Source organism: Argiope bruennichi, chromosome 5 (assembly GCF_947563725.1).
Source record: "Argiope bruennichi chromosome 5, qqArgBrue1.1, whole genome shotgun sequence".
In the NCBI taxonomy this organism is placed as follows: Eukaryota; Metazoa; Arthropoda; class Arachnida; order Araneae; family Araneidae; genus Argiope; species Argiope bruennichi.
Window position 1 is genome coordinate 126,344,634 of NC_079155.1, and position 16,027 is coordinate 126,360,660.

The 16,027-nt window shown below is 27.0% G+C and overlaps 1 protein-coding gene across 1 annotated transcript in view; it reads left to right on the forward strand.

Annotated features, from left to right (window-relative positions):
* Positions 1-2,174: 2,174 nt before the first annotated feature.
* The window catches only part of LOC129968863 (DCC-interacting protein 13-alpha-like), a 36,722-nt gene continuing 22,869 nt past the window's right edge, over positions 2,175-16,027 (forward strand). The window contains exons 1-10 of the mRNA XM_056083172.1: positions 2,175-2,251; positions 2,975-3,109; positions 4,496-4,594; positions 6,943-7,002; positions 7,117-7,191; positions 8,175-8,262; positions 8,410-8,451; positions 10,326-10,438; positions 13,965-14,143; positions 14,742-14,906. Of these exons, the coding sequence (XP_055939147.1) occupies positions 3,056-3,109; positions 4,496-4,594; positions 6,943-7,002; positions 7,117-7,191; positions 8,175-8,262; positions 8,410-8,451; positions 10,326-10,438; positions 13,965-14,143; positions 14,742-14,906 (875 nt within the window). The 5' untranslated portion in view covers positions 2,175-2,251; positions 2,975-3,055. The remainder of the gene's footprint in view (positions 2,252-2,974; positions 3,110-4,495; positions 4,595-6,942; positions 7,003-7,116; positions 7,192-8,174; positions 8,263-8,409; positions 8,452-10,325; positions 10,439-13,964; positions 14,144-14,741; positions 14,907-16,027) is intronic.

The following is a 16,027-nucleotide window of genomic DNA, read 5'->3' on the forward strand; positions in this document are numbered from 1 at the left end:
TGGAAATTCTATGAAATTTATATTTTTTTATTTCATAAACTCATGTCACTGTAGAGAACGTATTCGATTAATTATTCATTGTCATATACGATGCAGTTATTAAATGTTATACTAACAATTTGTTTGGCATTTTTCACTACAAGAATTTTTGTGCCTCGGAAATTGCAAACTAATAAATTCAACCGAATTTGAAAGAGTGGTCAAAATAAAAATTGAGTTAACATCTCCATCTAGCGACAGCCACGTTTTTTTTTTTTTTTTTTTTTTTTTTTTAAAGAACAGTTATGTTTTCTTCAGAATTTTGCGTCTTGCGATTTGATGGGACTGAATTCACACATGGCCATTCTGTGTACCAGACGTTCAAATGTCTGTCGAACGCAAAGTAGGCATTAAAGTTAAAATAATAATAGATCCCCCCCCCCAAAAAAAATGGAGGAGGAAAAGGCAAACTTAAAATAGGAGGAGATGTTTGATGATGTCATGAGTTTTCACATAAATGAAGTAAAAATTGCAAAATCGGTACTAAAAATATTTTCTTCACAGCTTGAGTTTGAACAGTGAAAGTTTTTTTAAACATCTCGAAAATGGAAGATGATCAAAAGCTGGGAACCAAAGATAAAGTACCCAAGTGTTATTAACTTTTATATGAAATAAAAAACTGGCGAAATCACTTCTGTGCTTTTGCAGAGTTGGCTGGTCTTTAGCTCTGCCTATTATTTTAAATATATCATGACGGATGAACAGATGGTTGACGAAGACTGCTAGTTTATTTTTATTTTTCTATACAATATTTCTCTAGAAACTTGGGGAGAAAAATGCGAGAAAATTGGCGAAATCAATCCAGTTGTTGAATTGAAAGATTCTGTCGAAATTTTATATTGCGATCCATAATGAAAAGCAGAGCAGCGTGAAGCAAGCAATCGTTGATGAAGCATCTGTTTTAAATTCTCATATAAAATAAAAATTGAGGATTTCGGTGCAGTTTAGTTATATTAACGTCCCGTTTTAAAGCAACACTTGGGCTATTTTGGGACGTACCTCGTAATTTTGAACCGCGCTCAGATGACGAGGACGACAGCTGAGCCGGCACCCCTTCTCCACACCACAACAGCGGGAGGACGTGTGGTGAATAGCATATGTTGCGAATTTGAATGAGCAAGGATAGAACCTGGGACCTTGTAGTTCGCAGTCCAGTAACTAAACCATTATGCAAAAGCAATTGGATGTGCAGCGTAGTTGTTAACAGGCTTATATGCTATTCACCACAGACCTCCGACTCACTAGAGGGAGAGTCTGTAGTGAATAGCTTATAAGCCAGTTAGCGGCTACGCTGCAAGAGCAGTTGCTTTTGTATCGTGGTCATGTTACTGGGCTGCGAACCACAAGGTCCCAGGTTCTATCTTCGCTCATCACAATTCGCTACAGACGTTTGGCCCGCACGGTTTTAACATGTACCAGACCTGCTTACACGACGGCTCCTCGGTGAAATCGGGTCACGAACCGGAAACCCTCCGAATTTCGAGGCCGAGACCTTACCACCAGGCCATCATCTCTCTAACTTCGCTGCAGATATTGAAGTTAGGAACTGGCAAGTTTTCTTTACAATGAAATTGCAAATTTTAATAATGTTTTTGAGGTTTTCTTGAAAAGGAAAGCTGATGATAGATAAGCAACCATTGATGACTTATATAAAAGTCACAAGCTTTTATATAAAAAGATTTGTTAATACTGTATAACATTACGTAATATATTTTTCTCCCTTATTTCCACAATTTTTATTTTAATTTTATTGATCTATTTATTAAAAGAAAAAAATACTTTTATCATGTAATAAATGCATCTGACAAAAAAATTTCAAAAAGATATATTTTCTTTTTGGATAAAATCTTGATAAAATGGAAAGGAAATATTTTCGGTAACGTTTATTTTAATAATGATTAAATTCGTTATCGATTAACTTGTTCATATTCTTGATGTTTATATTCAAAGCGATAAAAATGAAATTAAATAAAAGTTTTCTTTATTATGGAAAGCTAAACTTCGAAATATATGCCAGTAAAACGAATTTAGGAACTTAAGAATATTTCACTTGAAATTTGTGCCAGCCTTTTATTTGAATATTCACAGTTTATTCATTAAATTGAATTTTGTTTTCAAAGTTGGCATCATAATAATGATCGGTGTGTCTGCAATGTTTGGAATGACAGATAGCAATGATTGTTATTAATCTGAATTTTTAAAAATAATTTTGGTAATTAAAAAAATTGTTTTTTACTGAATATTAGAAATTATATGCCTGTTTATATGTTTTAGATTTTTACTTTGCTTTATCCTTGGATGCAATAATGTAATAGTTCAAAATTCATTCAACTTTTGTTACAGTTTCAAATTCCTTTTAATTTTTAATTAATTAAACAAATATTCTACTATTTAACGTTTTATTGGAAGTAATTATAATTATACAATTACATCTTCCTGTGAATGATTCTTTAGAAACGCAGCGCGTTTTACGTGCATTTTTAATAGGAAGTTTCGTTTTTATTATTTTACATATTTATTGATTCAACTTTAGTTATAATGCAGGAATTTTTATTGTTTTTCTTTTATATTTTACCATTTAAAAATTCGGAATTAATTTGATGAATTTTTGTGTTTGCGCGTGCATCTAAATGGAGTTGAATGAGATTTTTTTTATTAATATTTTTTGAAATGCCCTGTAAGCCCATACAATATTTGTTCATCTTTTATTGTATTATATATTTTCAAAAATAATTTCTTTAAATGTAGTGCCCATATTTAGCATTTAATACTAGCATCTTTAAATCATTTTTATTATCATGCATCTATTTTTTTAAAATCATTTTTAAGATCAGCCAGTAATTATTTAAGTCTTACTTATTATGTTATCCACTGAATGTATATTTTTTAAACTGAAATTCAAAAAAGTTTAACATATTTCATTATAAATTTTCAGATGACTTCATTGTATTTCACTTTATAATAAGTGAATTGAAAGTTTTATTTTTATTTCATCATTTAAAAAGGATTTTTAAAAATGCCTGGATTGGAAAAAATACATCTTGAAGATGCTTTGGAAGATAACCCTCAGGTAAAAAGATATGTTAAATTTACTATATATTAAGGAATTTTAAATTTGATTAGAAGATTAAGGAATTTTTAAATCTATTATTACTTGAGTGGAATCTCAGCATATATGCATTAAATTTTTATTTCTTAGGTCAAAGAAAGGAAAAAAATAGAACTAAAGATTAAATAATTTTAAACTGTTAAAATTTTTATTAATTTAATTAAAATTATAACTAAGCTATATTTTTCTACTTTTGAAGGGTGAGAAACATCTTACAAATAAAATTTTTTATCTACTGTATAATGTATTTTATGTCTATACATTTGATAGAAATGTATATCTAAGCAACTGCTATTGCAGTTCAGAGTTGAATTGAAACTTTCAAATTAGCTTATGTCTTCTAGTGCATATCTGGTATTAATCAAAGAATATTTCTTTTTTTTCCATTCACTGTGAAATGAATCATAATAGAATGAATTATTTCTGTGCTTTTATAATTCTTATTATTAGATTACATTTTGTAACCTTAATATTATTGGATGCAAGCCAAAAATAATTTACATATCAGATAGTGATTCAGATAATATCTTGAAAATATTGAGATAATTTTTATACCTAACCGTTATTAGTCACTGAATATAAGTTTTTTAATTCATATTATTTAGTTCTTTTAAATTTGTATATATTCATAAAAAAATATAAATAACAAATAGATAATAACACACTGATGACTTGCAGTTCTAAGATAAAAATCTTGAAACTGAGTTCTATAGAATCCATGGGATCACGCCAGTTTTAAAAACAGATTCCCCTCTTTATCAAAAATGCTGCATCTATTAAAAAATGAAGAATTGAAATGAAAATTTGTTTCCCATATATGGGGCAAAAAGAAATCAGAACAAGCTTAATGCTTAATATTAACTGAGCTTACAGATAACATTTATTGAGCTAGATTTCAGTTGTTTTGTTAAAAAATTACAAACACGTCCCAATTAGTGGATGAAATGATATAAAATTTGGCAACCTATTAACACAAATTATGCTATTATTAAGTAGATAAATAAGATAATTCTGCAGATTTGAAATTAAGCTGTATTTCTTTTCTTTATTTTCATTACTAATAGCACCTATATAATGTAACTGTAAATGTCTGACTTGCATATACTTTTGAAGAAGGGTGCAGGGTTTTGACAAAAGGTCATTGTTTCAAAGGTACCATGAGTTAAGAAGTTTGAAGACCATTGTTTTAGAATATAAAAAATAGAATGGATCATGTTCGTAAATTGGTTTAACAACTATAATTATTAATGCTAATTCTTATCTAAAAATGATTTAATCTTATACATTTCATTAATTTAATACTAAAATATTTAGTACAATCATGCATTCTATTGATTCTGTTTCCAGACACGTTCAATGGTTGCACTTTTTGAACAAGATGCTGGACTGCTTAAAGATTACATCATAGTGTTAAGATCTCATTGTGAAAAAGTTTTAAATGCTCAGGTAAAATAAACATTTACATTTTATGCATTAATATTTTTAAGGATAAATATAATTTTATATTTTTGCATCATAGCTTTATCTTAAAAAAAACTAGAAGATATACCTGAATGGACAGCACCTTATAAAATTATCCTTTTAAGATTGTTTTAGATCTGATTGTCACAGATTAACTAATAAAAGTTGTAATAGAAAATCTTATACTTCTTGGCAGAGTGCTTAATAACTTACTGTAAATACCTTGCTCACTTATTGTTTACTGTAAATATATAATAATATTTAAAGTAAACAATAAAGACCCCCAAAAAATTTAACAAATATTCAAATCGAAACTACTCATTAAAAGTGAATCAAAACAATTAATGATCTACTAACAGTAAAATATGTATTGCCAAATGTAATATTTAAAAATATCCTGAAAGAAAATAATCAAAATAATTTCCAATTGTGCAATGAAGAAAAAATATAATGAATTAGCATAATAAAAAAGTAGCAGACCCCAGTTCATTGATCTTTGCTATAATCTAACACAAAGAATTGCAAATAAAATGTGAACTTTAAAATTGCATAGTTAATTTTTATTTATCCGTAGCTTTATTCAATCATATTTTAAAAACAACAACCTGCCTTAGTTGCTAGATGGTAAAACAGAATTAGGAGTGATATTTTTAGACCGTCCTCCCCCCCCCCCCGCCCCCCAGCATTACAGACAGAACTGAACAGTTATATATACTAATTTTAAAAATGGAAATAATGCTTGAGTATGAATAAAATAGTATTGTTGTTGAAACTTAATAACTTTTGCTTAGAGCTCTGCTCTGTTTTATTCAGCTATATTAATTGCTTTAAAATACATGTTTTATTTAGTGAAGACTAGCTATTAACTGTATATAATAATGCACTGTACAATTAACTTCATATTATAAATTTAATTTTTTGTTGATTAATATTTAATAATTTTGTTTGAATGAATCATTAAAATATTCTTAATAAACAGTAATGAAATTTTCTGCTGCTTTAAATATTACAAGATAATATCTTGAAATGGTTGTAATCCAGATATAGCAGGAATGCTGGATCTTTTAATGATCCAATTATGACTGTAAAATTTAAATTTTGTTATTTTTTCAAATTTTGTTATTCAATCAAATCTGACATTTAGGAATAAATGCATGGTTGATATTTTAAGAGAATATATATAATCCTTGAGCATGGATAACCTATATGCTGTGCAGATTGTGAAACATTACTTATGCTCATACTATAAAAATATATGTAAAAAGATTAGATCAGAAAATTCCACTAACAACTTCAATGACCAAGATTTTATGTATAATTTGTGAAGAAATACACCTTAGATTCTTCCTGTGAGCAGTTCTTCATTTGTTACACCTTTTATTTGGACACTTGTACCAAATTTAATTCAATACTTGAAAAGTAGGAAAAGTCATTGTCTAGATTAAATATATTTCTGATCATATTATACTTTCATACCAGCCCATACTTTTTCCCACATAAGAAGAAGTAGATAATAAATACTTAACAAATATTCTCACTCAATTCAAATGGTGATAAATAAAAAACAATGATTTTATAGTCAAACTATTGAATATTTAAATCATCAAAATAAATACTTTTCGCTATTCAATTAAATAATTTGAAATTATATGAATGTGCTTATATATATTGCTTTATGACTATAAGATATATGAAATTGTATTGGACTTTTACTTTAAAATATTTTTTAAAATGTTGCTGAAGTGATTTTACTGTCACTTACCAGCTTTCTTAAAATGTAATCCATAATTACATCTATGCTTTTCAGAGGCCCTTAAGTTAATGCTAGTTTTAGAGCTTCCCTTTCTCTTCAACTTACAAATCCGGTGTTTTTTTAATGGATTTTAATTTTATGTATGCAATTTTAAATAGTAAATGTTGGCATACTGAAATAATAGAACATTTAATTTTGAGTCCTTTTCTAGAAAGTAATTTTGAATAAAATAGAAAAGAAAAAAGGAGACAAAATTCTTTTGGGCATGATCTAAATGTTATTTAATTATGGGATCATCAACTAATTTATAATTCTAATAACTTTTTATAATTATAAAACAACAAGAGTTACAGATAATATGAATTTTGCAGAAGGTAAGTGATTAGGAATGTTATTATAATAATGTTAAAAAATTAGATTGATTTTTCATTAATGAAATAAATAAAAAGGAAAGCTTCAGAGCTTGAATGCGGCTGTTCTCTAGGCTATTACTTTCTTTCTTTTTTTATTAATTCATCTCTCAAGTCTAGAATTTTAATCTGAGTTCCCTTATTAATTGGTTGACTTATTTTATTTACAGAAGGAGCTTGCAAATGCCACCTCAAATCTATCTCAGCATTTAAGAGCTTATGAAAATCAAGTATGGCAATATTATTTACTATTTTTATTTTTTTCTCTTATTTTTATCAAGAATTAAATCATATTTTACTAAAAAATACCATTTATTAATTATAATTTTTTATTTTTATTTTAGCCCTTTCCACTTGATACAGATCCAGATAGTGTTCTTAAAACAACCCTTCGAGAATTTGCTTCTACTTTAGATGAGGTTTGTATTTTCAGCAGTTTAAGGCAATTATTATGAAAACCAAGATTAAATAAGTTTGAAATTTAATAAATTTTTTGAGAAAATATGTTATTTTAGATATTTTACTCATAAATTTCGTCCCAATCTATAAAACTGAAATGGCTAAATTTTTTGAACTTCGATCTATATTGCTGTGAAATCGTAGTTCTTAGTTCAGTATATTTATTATGGAGGATAAATATTGAATAAATGTTAAAAAATAAAAATTTTAAATACTAACTCAGAAACAATAAAATAATTGTGTTTTTTTTTAAGTACGAATAAAATGTAATGTTTTTACCATTAATATTTCCATTTTTATTTAATTCTTCTGCATATTAGGGAAACTATATATTATTCATATAAGGGGATTTAAATTTTTTATATTAAAGCTGAAATATATATTATGATGTTTGAAAAACTTGTGGAGACTATTAAATTTTTAAAAAGCAATCGAATTAATGTTTTTTTATCTGAACTTTTTATTGATAACAATGGGTTGATATAATTCCTTTAATTTTGCAATGACAAACCCACTTTTTTCTGAACATGTTCTTGTTTTAATAAAAATGTCTATTTTTATAAATTATTATTATTATTTGTAAAAATTTGCGACAATATATTTATCTGAAATTTTTTGTTATGACTTTAGAATTGGGAAGCAAAAGCTAAATTGTGACTTTAAAGTTGGAAAATAGATGTTAAAATTAAGTATTCATTTGTGATAAATAACATGAAATAAAATTTTCAAAAATTGGTCAGTGAATTGAAATAAAAGTAAATCATAAATTGAAATCACTTTTATCTTTTTATATTGATTACAAGATTTAAAAATCTGATGCAACCAGACTTTAAAATTTTGACATGTTTTCCGCACTTTAAGAAACTCGGCTTTAGATAATTTTCTTATATTTATTTTATCCAATTAGAATCATAATTTTAATACTTTCTTTTATCATGTGTAGGTTAGTTCTATACAACAAGTTTGTGCAGCACAATTGGGAGATGGGATGTTATATCCATTAAATCGTTTCATTGAAGCAGATCTCTCAGGTATATATAAAATTTGAAAGGACATTAGTACTTGATTAATTTTTTTAATGTGAAATTATTTCTATTTTATGTGTATTTTTTCGCTCATTTCATCATTTTACTATTGATAGAATGTTAAAATATCTTTTTTTTTCTTTATTACTGCAGATATATTTACTATGATGGAAATGTTTGCATCTGCATCAAATGGTATGTTAATAGAAGAAAATTTATTATTTTATGGCGTTTATTTTTATCTTCTGATAAGCCATGCTATGTGGATGTTTATAATTTTCCTGTCATAGATTCTAATTCCTAAACCAAAGAACAATAAATATATCAAAAGTCTTTATCTTATTTCAAAATTTTCACATTTCACCCTCCAGATATACAACAGTTAAAATTTTGTTATTTCTATCTACCAATTATTCCTTATTGTTTATCTTTAACTAGTGATTATGGAATTAATTCAGCATTTTATAATCAGAGCATAACTTTTTACACAGTTTTTAATTGAATATCCTAGAGTAATTTTTAATTTGTTATCGTAGATGATATAGTAAAAGTCTTATATTTGTTTTTTAATTGACGTAGAAATTAAAAGAAATTTCAAAATCTTTGATTCTTATGATATACATATGTATTTTGATTTAAATTATTATTATAATCTTTTGATATGATTATATTAATTTGATATGATTATTATAATTAATATAAATATATCAAGATGCAATCAGTTTATTTTAATTTTCTGTTATATTTTTCTTTTAAAAATGAATATGTTTGTTTCTTAAAAAATGGTCTTAATATTGGTTCTTATTTTTCTTTAATACTTAAAAGGTGCTAATTTTTTAAGATAAAATTTGACTATTTAGCCTGATTACATATATTCCACACTTTTTTCAGTGTTAATGTCATTTTAAAAAAATCACTGCCATTTCTTTTACTGTTTGACTTAAACTTGTTTTGTACTTTTGCACTTTTAAATTCCTAAAGCATTTAATTTGCACATCATATATCTTTTTAATGATTTTTTAGTCTGAGCTCGCTCATTGAATAAAATTATATTTCATTTAATAAGTTTGTCAATTTCTATTGAATTATTATATTTTAAAATGTCATGCGTTGCATTGATTTCAATGTCATACTTTTTTTAAACATTGCAACAAACCCTTTTTTTTTTTTTTATAGCTCTGAGGAACTGCAGATTTAGGTCCTTTTTTAGTTTTAATCTTCATTGTTATATCATCAGAGTCCAAAATTGAATCCCTGGAATTTGATTACACATTAAAGAAAATTATTAATTTTAATGTCATGAATCCTAAAATATAATGGTGTGAATGTAGATTGCAAAATCTGCATGACAAAAATATTTTCAGAAGAAAACACCTTAGAATAGTTTTTAAATGTGGTTATTTTTATGCATGTTGTTGTTCTATTGAGTGCTCATTGTGCATTTTGTTCAATAAAAATTTATTTTAGCTTTATCTGAATTTTGGGGATTTTGTTTTCAGTAGCAATTGATTTTAAGGTATATATGTATTTATTAAGTTACGGAATTATTAAAGACTCTTAGGTTGTTTTCTCTTAAAATTATTGAACTCTTTATTTGCTTGTATCAAGTTATAAAATCCAAATTTCTCATGGCCGATTATGTTTGGGAACTCCTGGTAATCTTTACATGTACCGACCAAATGGTTAAACTAAAAATGTTGCTTTTCTAAAAATTTTAGGTTAAGAATTACATATTAAAGGATGGATATAAGAATTTGAAAATTGTACAACTAAAACATATTTGTATCTTGTTTAGGCTAACATACATACATACATACATACATACATACATACATACATACATACATACATATATATATATATATATATATATATATAAATAAAGAGAAAGAGTAAATAAAGTGTAATTGGTTTAGTAGTTAGTTTTTAAATAATTTTTATTTTCTGCTCAATTTACGAGTATTATTATGTCTCTGACTTTTCTTTATATGTTCTGATACTTAGGTTTGACATAGTATTTGGTGATAATCTATAAAAATGTTTTAATTTGTATATGTTTATATATTTAGAAATGGAACAGGCTGTGACTAAATTTTGCAAATGCTCTAAAAAAAGAGATAGTGAAAAAGTTAAACAAGATATTAATGAAGAAGTTTATATGGCTACAAAAAAATATCATCAGGTATGCTTTCTAATTTATATAATAATATATATGAGTTATATTTTAATAAGAGTGAGGAATATAATTTTTAATTATATGATAGCAAAATTTATGGTATAACTTGCTGGAAGAAAAAAAGTCATTGTTGTGTAAATACTTTTAAGATGGTGATGTTTTGTTTGATTGAAACAATTTATTTGTTTGCGATGACAATTTGTTGGATTTGTCATATGCCTGTAGTACTATGTAAATTGGTTGCATTAGATAGTTATTCAAATAAAAAACTTTGCATAGAATTTGCAACTGTAATCATAGCTTTTTTATTTTTTTAATTGACCTTAAAAATATACATTGTTTGGAGTGTCATGCTTAACTCAATTGGACTTTTTATCTGACATATTGCATCCTAGGGAGTATTCTATTTTCAGATTCTAATTCTGCATAATGATAAAAAGTAAGAAATATATTTCTCTTGTAATGAAAAGCGGCAATGATGAGACCCATTTATAGTTTTGAATATGTAGTCATTTTTAGATATTCTTAAAAGATCTCATTTAATTCCAAAAATTTGCTGAAATTGGGGGAGGGAGATGGGTTACTAAAAAAATATTAATCCCTTCACATTGTCTATTACAAATAGTATCATAGCTATATTCTTTATAGAAATAACTTATTTCTGATTAATCTTTTTCCTGCTACTTTGATCTATGCTTAACTGCGCCCTAATTAGGTTCTTATATTTTTTATGACTTACTCAAATTAGTTCTTTAATCAACAAATGTGAATCTCCTTTAAAAAGTTTAGATTCCAAACAGTATTAAGATTGTATTTCATTCTAGTAGATTTTTCTGTTTCTATTTTATTTTAATTTATTGATCACTAATCTTTTCATTGTTTGCAAAAGAATTTGCACACATTTTCCTATCACCAATTTAAAAAAAATCACTTTGATGAAACTACTATGTATTTGTAGCGAGTTGGTATGAGCGAGGATAGAACCTGGGACCTTGGGGTTTGCAGCCCAGTAACATGACCACAATACAAAGCAATTGCTTGTGTAGCGTAGCTGTTAACTAGCTTATAAGCTTTCACCACAGAAACCTTACTGGTTATTTTATCCTCTGACTATACTAGACGTCCGAAATGATAGTCCGGATCACATCCGGAATGTTGCTATTGGCGATAGGCATGGAACTCGCAATGTTTGGGTTCGTAGCCGAGTAACATGACAAGACAAAAGTAATTACTCATGTCCTGTATCTGTTATCTGGCTTATAAAGCTTCACCACATTACTCCCTCTCCAGTGAGTTGGAGGTGAGACGAACGATATTTTGTTCTGTTTTTGCTATTTTTTAGTGGTGATATTGGCTGTTCCGCATTATCCAATTTTTTTTATGGGCTTATTATTTATCAGCTTCATTTTTTTAAAATTTATTGGCTGATTTTTTATCAGCTTCAATCACATTGAAATGTTTCATACAGATTCTTGTAGACTAATTATACATATAGTTTTCTATTACAATGTAGCTTACATGTGTTAGTTAAATAATCAGGGTTGCCACATCACCGAAAGAACCTGAAAAATTGGAAAAACGCAGGAAATTTTAAAATCGGCGAAAAAACCGAGAAAATACAGGGAATTTTCTTAGTTTTTTCCCCCCATCTAAGAAATGCCAAACTCTGAAGATTGCAAGAATAAAAGATCGTAGCCATCGCTTTAGTAGCAAAACAATACCGTTCGCGATTGTATAATGCGGAAATGCAGAGTAGATTTGAAAATTTTTCTTAAACAATGAGCTGCTCAAACTCCGTATTTAATACGATTTGGACGGATAAGAAAAAAATCATTCCTGATTTTGCTGAAAGGCTTCAAAAAGTCCTGCAAAATCCATTTGTTGTGTCCTCCTCACTTTGTAAAAAAATAATAAGGCATTTATTAGTCATGTCAAAAAAGGGAAACAAAATTGTGTGTCAGTTCAAAAAAGTCATAACTAATATTAATCTTTTTATCTAAAGGGATGAAGGAATTAATATTAGTCTTTTTATCTAAAGGAATGAAGGAGAAGTTGATATGTTGTCTGAAATCGACAAATTTAATGTTCGGAAATAAATCTATTTTGAACATCTTACTTCAAAAACAATCATTTATAACTAAACATGTTGCATCACATTCTGCCTTAAGTGCATTCAATGATATATTGGAAATATTTTCACATATGTTCACTGAAAGTGAAATAGCTAAAAATGTGCGTTAGATGGTATAAAAATTCCGTACCTTCTTTGTTAAGAATTAGTTCCATGAAAATGATAGCTGAAAAATCTTTAGAAATTGATGCCCAAATACAGGAAATACCAAAAATGAATAAATAAAAAAAAATAATTTTGTTTTATAATGTTTTTTAAATTAATCATTAAATGTTTTGTATCATGATAACTATGTTTTGCATTTTATTTCACCTGAGTTTACAATTTTGTGTGACTTACTATTAAAGAGAATGAAAGGTAGTATATTGCCCCCCTTGATATATATTTTTTTTTCTTTCTAAATTCTAGATGAAGCTCAGTGGTGGTCTGTTCGTACTCCCAATGCACAGGTTTGAGGTTCAATCCTCAGGCTAGGCAAGGTTGACTCAGTGTTTCATCCCTTCAGTGGGTCGACAAACTGAGGACCAAACATGTTTGGGAACTAAACACTGGGGGCTCCGCGTTAGGCTGACCATCTAACAGGGACATATGCCTTGCACCCCAGGGCCCTCGGTAAAGAAAGCAGATATAGGCACTGTAGGCATTGGTCCACATGGGCTGTTGTGCCACTGAATTTAATTGGTTTAAATTTTAGATAATAAATAAAAAAAAAATGTATGTAAATATCAAATATTGCATTATAATGAGCACATCAAGTGCTATTTTTGCATTTCCTCATATCTTGAATATATATGCAGGGAAAACACAGGGAATTTTTTTTTCCAGATTTGAGGGGAAAATCTAAATAATTTACATGATCTTTTGAAGCATATATTTTAATTTCACTCCTTTTAGCTTTTCTCGTTCATTAGAGAGATATAAACTTTATTATAGACTTTTATGGTATTTTTAAAATTTTATAATCCTCTATATTAAATTAGTTGGAATTGCTTCCATTAGGCACTTAATAAGGCCAATTGCTGATTCTATTGGTAATGTAGCTCAAAAATTCTTCATAGTATCCATGATTAAAATATTTTCTATTAATTGTTACACCTGAAATAAAATTTCATTCTGTGTTAAAATAAAAGGTTTTTTTTTAAAGATAGATCTATTTAGATTGCATTTTCTTATTGCTAAAAATCAAGTCACAAAATATTGAATTTTACTTTTTTTAATTTTATTTTTAAGGAATAGAAAGCTGTGAATTAAATGAGTAGTTTCTTACAAGATATATAATATTGTAATTTTGGAATTTATGAATAGTTTTAATTACAAAATAAAGTTATTTAATCTTTTTGTATGCATTTTCTTTTAATATAGTTTTTCTTTCTCTAACGTGCTATTATTTATTTTTTTCAGACTGCATTACATTACTATGCTAATATGAATGCTCTCCAATATAAACGTAAAATAGCTCTCCTTGAACCTATAATTGGATACCTTCATGCTCTCAGATCAACATTTTCAGTTGGGCAAGAAACACTGAATACGACTGAGTTGGAAACTTTTCTAAACAATATAGACTCCAGTGTGAAAGGGTATACATATTGAATTACTTATATTAATTTTTTATGATTATATTGAATTGACTAGTTCTTATTTGCTCTATGCTAAAAACTAGGTTACTGTTTTGTTATATTATTGATACTTTTGAAGACCCAATTTTCTTAGTCATGATGCATTATTCTATTTAAAAAAAAATTAAAATAAGTAAGCAAAGAAGTTAAATTTATTTGATGCAGTTTCTTATTGTGAGCTTTCGTTACATTGCAAGAAACATTCTTCCTATTTTTCATAGTATTAGTTATATTGTGGGTTATAATTCTTTTGAAACTGTACATCAAAATATCAAGTTGAAATTCATTATCATACATAATCAGTATGATGTGTAATCACTCTGAATATTGATTGTCTTTCTTATCAACCCCTGATGACTAATTAATTGTTAATAAAAATTGGTGATTTATAAATACATTGAATTAAAATGGTGGGAAGAAATTTCCTTGCTAAGATTCTTGTTTTAAAAGGTATTCTTGAATTAAAGTTTAATATTGCTAAGATCACTTTGATGTCATTACTCATTTAATTTATTCTGTTTATGTTTCTTTATTTCAATTGATTATTTATTTGTTGTAGTGTGCAAACTGAGCTTGGGCTTGAGACTCAAAAAACTGTGGAATTGATTGATACCATTGAACAACAAAGTCAACACTTATATTATGCGGAACCTCCAGTTGATATGCCATATATTCCTCCAAACACAAGACTTTCACAAAAAAGTGGATATTTGTTTCACAAAACGTAAGCAATGATGATTCACTTGTTCTGTTGTTTTGACTTAAAATTAAAAATGAATGAATTGTCTATAAAGCTTATAAACAAACATTTCTGAAATAGTAACTTAAAAGTCATTCTGTTAAGAATTTATGTCTCCTTAAATATTTTAAATGCCCTGTATGCATCAAATAAATTTATACACTTTCTTAGTTTATTTTCTGTGTGATGTTCATGTATACTCATTTCATTATTCCAAGTACATTTTATTCAGAAATATTATATTTATTTAATTATTTAGTGAATCGGTCCATGCTTCTTGCATACATCATATTTGTTCGGGCTTAGAAACATTTTCTTCTCCTTAGCAGCTGTTGTGTCTTTGGAAACCGATGCATGCATGGCTCTCTAGGACTTTAATATAGTTTTGGTACTTTAAGTATTCAAAAATTATAAAATCTTAGTTAAAAATGTAAGTGTATGAGTGTGTTCATATTGCAGCCATTTTATGTGTGTATGAATAAAAACAATACTATATCTAAAGATTGATTCTATGTTTAAAAATTTAAAAGAAACTCTGAACCAACAAATAGATTTAGAATGGCACAATTGTAATTCAAGTTTAGAATTGATTATAGTTAGCATTCATGCCTGTAGATAGTTTAATCACACTTTTAAACTTATAAATAAACTTTTAATTTGATTTTTTTTTAAATTCAAAGACTGTGAAATCATTTCAAGTGTTTTATGGATTCTTAAACTAAATCAAAATAATAATATAGTCCTTATACTAATATTGCCATCTAAGTAGGAGAAATTTAAACACTTGATGGTTTAATCTCTTTATGTTTATATATATATATAACTTTAATTTTTTACATAGTTTAAAATAGAAAAAAATTTGAAGAGAATTAATTGCAAAAAAGAAGCTCGCACCATTTTGTTTATTTGTTATAGCAATATTTTGCTCCATCAAAATTTTATCCTTCTCTTATAAAATTTCAATTATTTTTAACTTCCTTTTTGTCGTGCCTTTTGAAAAGCTACATAGCAGTCATATTTCTCTAAATTCCTTGTTTTCAAATGTTAGTAATTATTTTTTCATTTTAATTAATATCATTTTAATAGTTTTCTTTAACCATCCTATG